This window comes from Tursiops truncatus, chromosome 2, assembly GCF_011762595.2.
Source record: "Tursiops truncatus isolate mTurTru1 chromosome 2, mTurTru1.mat.Y, whole genome shotgun sequence".
In the NCBI taxonomy this organism is placed as follows: domain Eukaryota; kingdom Metazoa; phylum Chordata; class Mammalia; order Artiodactyla; family Delphinidae; genus Tursiops; species Tursiops truncatus.
The window spans coordinates 27,405,012-27,411,011 of NC_047035.1; the positions used below are offsets into that span (position 1 = coordinate 27,405,012).

The 6,000-nt window shown below is 57.5% G+C and overlaps 1 protein-coding gene across 4 annotated transcripts in view; it reads right to left on the reverse strand.

Annotated features, from left to right (window-relative positions):
* Window positions 1-5,568, reverse strand: part of JDP2 (Jun dimerization protein 2) — a 41,694-nt gene extending 36,126 nt beyond the window's left edge. The window contains exon 1 of one of the 4 annotated variants that reach the window (XM_033850820.2): window positions 5,455-5,568. In XM_033850820.2, the coding sequence (XP_033706711.1) occupies window positions 5,455-5,461 (7 nt within the window). In that variant the 5' untranslated portion in view covers window positions 5,462-5,568. Of the gene's footprint in view, window positions 1-4,258; window positions 4,522-4,663; window positions 4,683-5,454 lie in introns of those variants that run through there. The other 3 variants (XM_073800218.1, XM_033850819.2, XM_033850821.2) reach the window with 3 other exon arrangements.
* Between the last annotated feature and the right edge of the window lie 432 nt (window positions 5,569-6,000).

The following is a 6,000-nucleotide window of genomic DNA, read 5'->3' on the forward strand; positions in this document are numbered from 1 at the left end:
GGTGCTACAAGAAAGTGGAGGTGAGTGAGGGCAGGTCAAGGAGCAAGGGAGTTCATAGGGTCAGGCCCCAGGAGCACTAGTGGGGTTGGAAGTCAAGAGCAAGTAACTGGCAACTGAAATCAACGGGTGGGAGGTCTTGGGAGCTGGAACCTGGGAAGATTCCCAGGAGAAAGATGTGAAGGGCAGCAGTCCATGGCAGGGGCCGGGGGGCAGAGAGGGCAGAAAGGTGCCAGACCAGTCATCACAGAGCATAGTACTAACTATCATGAATCTTGGAGAATTAAACACCAAATCTGTTCTTGGAGCGAAGGAATCACCTGGGATGACCTCTCTCCTGGAATCTGAAATGATGCAGGTCACCCAGCTTCCAAAAGACAAGGAGATCCAGGAGGCAGGGAGCAAAAGGATGGTGAAAGCTCCGAGATGGAGAAAAGGGCAAGCAGCAAAAGACCATCTCCGATGGCTGGCTCAGCTCTGCAGGCAGGAGAGTGAGGCAGGTTAAAGTGGAAACCCCAGAGCCAGATCATCTGGGTGTGAATCCTAGCTCTGCCCCTACTAGCTGTGTGACCTTGGGCAAGTTCCCGAGACTCTCTGTGCCTCACTTTCCTCAGCTGCAAAATGGGACTAATAACATTATTTGCCCTGTAAGGCTAAAAAGAAGATTAAATTCGTTAATACTTGGAAAGCACCTGGAGCAGCACCTGCACTTGGTGAGTGTGAAGTCAGCGTAGCTTCAAGGGCCTTCCTTCCTGGAGCAACACTAGTGCTTGATGACCCCTCCAGGTCCCTTCTGCACAGTTCCCAGTTCCCATCTAACACCGGTCTCCCGTTCCTATGGCCATGAGGAGGATCCCCGGAGGATTCTCTGGAGATCCAGCCCAGAGAATTCTCTGCTCTCCCACTTTCCAACTCTAAATCTCAAGGAGGCAGGACCATCCTGCATCCACGCAGTTATTGCAGAAGAGAAACAACAGGTGGCAGATCAGGGCTGGGTACAAAGGTGCAGAAATGAGACCCAGCACCTGCCCTCTGCCTCAGTTTCTCCTAAGTCCTCCTCCATCTCACAGGCCAGAAGACAACTGCACAGATCACTGGCAACAGGGCACTCCCAGCTGGCTGGGTTTCCACGCCCGCCTCCAGAAGCAGAGCGCCAGCATCTCCTGTGTCCTTCAATCCACTGTAACCCTGCACTGCTTAGAAGGAGTCACTCCTCAGATCTTCATAAGAGAATGCAATGTGGTGGGTGTCAGGAGAAGCCATGACACAACCTGATCCCTGCATAGCCATCCCAGCCATAGAAGAAACTGGAACCTCTCCCCAAGAAATGTTCTTTCCTGGAGACCAGGGAAATGCTTTTGACAAGCCCTGCCTGTAAACACAGCGTTCTCCCCTGCCTAATGTAGGTGCTCAATAAAAACACAGTAAGTCATTTCTGCCAGGATCCTTATCCTGAGCAGCGAGAATACGCTGGGAAAGAACTGCCGGCAGGCCAGACTTCTAGACTCTCTTCCCACCTCACCCCATCTCTGTTCCTTGGTGCCAGGAGTTCATAGCATCATACATAATACAGACACACACACAGAATGTGACCAATCCTTTGGCCCTTTTTAAAAAATACGCCATTGGCCAGTTAAAGCTTTGGAAATGGAGCTCCACAAATGGAATCCCAAAGGCTATAGCAAGAAAACAGACTGAAAAATACCCAGAATGGTGGGCTCTTGCCGGGCCCCCCGCAGCGATTAGTGTAAAGAAACACAGGCTGAAAATTCCAACCGGGGGTCGCTAACGCGTTTGTCTCCGCTAAGCTTTGGGAGGCCAAACCATACACCCACGCACAAGAGCAAGCGTGCACACACACGTATGTGCACACACACACAGGCACACGGAGCTTGGCAGCCTGTAAGTTCCAGAGCTGGTAACACAAGCCACAGAACCGACTGCCAAGACAAGCAACAGATTGAGCCAGGCCCAGTTTCATTGGCCACCATACACTGCATATGGCCCAGGACGCAGCCAAAACAGTGTTCTCACCCTCCTCAAAGGCATAGGAGACCCTCTGTTTTCAAACACACCTCCACAGAGCCTTAATTAAAGGAAAATGGAAAAATAATGTGCCCGCTGCTCTCCCCCTGCCTATATAGGGTATGCACACACACATACCCATATACACTCACTCTATTTTTCCCTTCCTCCCATTTCGGTTTCCAACATAATTCATTCACATGGAAAAAAAGCAAACTGCATCCTGCAGCAGAAAAGCAGAAAAGAATGTAGCTTGCCCTCAGCCCTGGCTCTGATCGCTCAAGTTGAGCTGGGGTTGAATGAATACAGAGCAGGCCAACCTAGAGTCTGCACTGGCCCCTTTCTTCCAGAACAGAGCTGGAAACAGAGACAGTTGTGCGAGGGACAGTCGCAACACCAGCAGCCCCATGACAAACAAGGCCTGGAGAGCCTAGCCCTTCTCAGCCTTCTGCCGAGTTTTCTGCAGGTTGGAAAAGATGCCCACACATCCTGCAAACAGGTGGTAGCTGCAAAAGCCAGGTGGCGAGTGAGTGGAGAGATCCTTGTCCAGATTCCTCCTTAGGGGACACTGTTACCAGTTATCAACACATCTCCTTGGAGGTGGCTGCAGCCCACCCAGGAGAAAAGTCAGAAGCCTCCACATCCATGCCTTCCAGCTGCCCTTCAGATCTCACAGCGCCCAGCTCTTCAGGAAAATTCTGGAGCTGCCTGCAACTCTGAACCAAAGCCAAAGTAGAAGGGAAACAGTAGAGTCTTTGAGAAATCCGTCCTCCCTGTTTTAAACAAGGCAAAACCTTAACCAGCCAGAGGCACGAGAATAGATCTTGCTTCTCTTCCCTGGTCGTCAGGTTTATATAAAATCAGAGCCCTGCTCACACCTGATACCTAGTTAAACTCTCCCCTAGAAACCTGCAACGGAAGATAAGGCGTCCATCCAAACTGCAGCCAGATTGGCTGGAAAGATGAAAACAGTGGGAGGTGTTTTAAAAAACCCTCAGGGAAGGGAGGTTGGGGGGAAGGGAGATAACATGTGAACACAGTTCACTGCAAGGCCTTAAAGGACAAGCAGGCACCCAAGCATGGTTCAAAGCTTCAGTTTCTCACAGTTCCTCAAACTAAGACCCTGAGGAGTCCACGAAGATTTGAACCTGGGAACACACACCCACACAGTCTGCAAGCCCTTTTTAGAGAGGCAGACCTGAGCCCAGCTGCCCTGAGCACATGTGGTCAGGCCACAGCCCAATGCCCTGGATCGGGGGGAGGTGGGGGGGGGAGAGGCCCAGTGCAAGGGTCAGGCAATTTTGCTACGGGAGCTGACCCGAGGGGTCAGTTGAGCTCCTCTTTTACCAGCCTCTCCATCTCCAACCGCAGGGATGGCCCATCTATCCCTGCAGAGGTGCGGAGGCCTCCCTGTCCCCCCTACCCCACCACTGACCCAGGCAAAACCGGGTCTGCAACCGCAGGGTCAGGGGTCCACAGCCGCTCAGGCTCCTTTTGGTTGGGGGGGGGGGGCAGAAGACAGCCGTCTGGGCTCGTTACCTAGAGGAGCCGGCTGGCCTCCTTATGTAACCTGGCTTGAGAGCTGGGGGAGACCAAAGGGGACCCAGCCACCCCGAGACCCCCTCCCAGAAGGGGAATCCCGGAGCAATGGCCCTGAGAGAAGCCCTCTTCATTGTATGGAGAGCCCCAGCCCTTCTCAGTGCCTTCCTCCAGGTCCTCAGGGGGCCGGTCTTCCTCCCTGCGACGGGGTTGGGGCGGGCAAGACTTGCCAGCAGGTCCCTGTCATCCCTCCACCACCAGCACCCTGCACTTCCCTGGCCTTTCACCCTCCATCTCCACCCCGCGGCTCATCTCCCCGGGCAGTTTTCTCCGCCACTCACCCGCCTTCCCCGCGGCGCAAGGAGAGCACCTCCCTGCAAACGGACGGGGGAGGAGAGCACGGGAGGGAGATGGAGAGAGAGCCTCGGCTGCCCCGGGAGCGGACGGAGCCTCCCGTCCCAGGGTGGGAACCAAAGGGAAGCCACCGGCTCGCGGACCCTTGGCGGGAGGGGCCCGGACTGCAGCGTCCCCCTCCGGGGCAGCGCGGAGTCCCGGAGCTGCGGGAGCCTCCCCGCGGGGCTCGGGTTTCGGGGCCCGGCGCTCTCCGCCCGCGCGGGGGCGGCAGTCCCAGGTGCCCGCGGCCAGCGCGCCCCACCCAGCCCGGCCCGGCGCCCCCAGCGCGTGCCCTCGCACCCACCGAGCAGAAGCCGAGGGCGGAGGCTGCGCCCCCGGGACCGGGACCCGGCTGCAGGCGCCGTGCCCGCTCAGCGCCGCTGCCGCCCGGCCGCGAAGCTCCGCCCGGTGCCCAGGCCCGTCCCGGCCCGGGAGCCGCCGCGGCGCCAGCCCCGCCGCCGCTGCAGCGTCCGCCGCCGCCAGCGCCCCCCCGTCGCGGCCGCCGAGCGTCCCTCCCGCAGGCTGTGGCGGGCGGCGGGACGGGTTGCATCAGCCCCGGCTATATAGCGGCCCCTGGGCGGCGGGGAGGGGTCGGGAATGCGGAACCGGCCGAGCTGCCAGCTCCAGACGTCAGAGGGGGACGGAGAGGAAGGGAAGGAGGGGACAGGGGAGGAGGGGGGTGTGGATCCGGCGTTTCACACCCACTGACCTTCACCTCCCCCGCCGCATTTCGCGCCCTCCTCCCGCGGCTCCTCGCGGTCCGCTCCCCGCGGGGACGGCCCCGGCCCCGCAGCAGCGGCCCTGACTCCATCGCGGCCCCCGGCTCTCCCAGCCGGCGGTGCAGGAGCGCGCGAGGAAGCAGGACGCGGCGGGCGGTTATGTAAGAGCATCCCCAGCGCACAGCCGCCCGGCTTCCACCCCGAGACACAGCTCGGGCCGAAAGCAATGAGAAGGTGGCGGCCGGACAAGTCAAAAGGCCCTGGAAGCAGACGTAGCCTGTGTTGAACCATCTTCCTCAGTCCTTAGCTCTTTTTTCCCAAACCGAGAGAGAGAGAGAGAGAGAGAGAGAGAGAGAGAGAGAGAGAGAGAGAGAGGATTTGAACACATTTTCATCCTTGGACACTTAAGCACTGAGTGAGGAAGTGATCTCGCAAGCCTGTTTCGTTTTTCTGGGCAGAAGGATGGGCAGACGATCAAGGCGTTTGGGTGCCTCTACCCCCGCCTACTAGCCCACCTGGCCACCACAGCCGCCCTTCAGCCCTGGGGTGGTTCACTGCAAGAGACCTGCCCTCCTTGGACTGCAGCCTGAGCCCCCCACCCCTTTCCCTTTCCCCATGGCTTGCACAGTTTGACCCCTGGGCTTTTTATCACACTCCAGCAGGCTTCTCCTTTCCGCTCACGGACGCGCGGGCGGACACCCGTGTGAGCACCCGCCGCCCTCAGCCCACCCCGAATGGCCTTCTTTCCCTTTACAACTTCCATTGCCAACTGAACTCCTACCTTTCATCCTCCTAAGAGTGGCAGATGGTTAAGGGTGACTCCAGAGGAAATGTGTCCTCCACGGTGCCTTCAGTATGTAAAGGCACAGAGACACCGAGCCCTCAAGCACACGTGTGGCACCTGAGACCTTGGCATTCTGGTTTGCATCTCCTTCCTCCAGACCCTCTGGTTGCTCAGCCAACCCCCTGCCTTTCTGCCTCAGCCAGCGAGGAGTGACAGTGTTTATATTCAGTGACCTTCAGCCTCCTTCTCAGAGTGATGTCAGATCATCACCCATAGAAGAAAGGAAGTGAAAGAAAAAGTTCATGCCTTCTTGGAGTGCAGATGCTCAGAGAGAAAGAAACAACCAGCCTTGAGACCGATGGAAGCAAGTGAGCAGAGCCCAGTGAGCAGGTCTCTTCAATTTGAGGACAGTGAGCTCCTTTTCTTATTCCCAGTGCAGGGAAATCTTTCTGCATCAGAGGACTGGTCTTATGGAGGGAAAGACAGAGCAGGTCCCAATGACATCGACTGACCATTTTCACCTTCACTGTCAGCTCTCTCCCG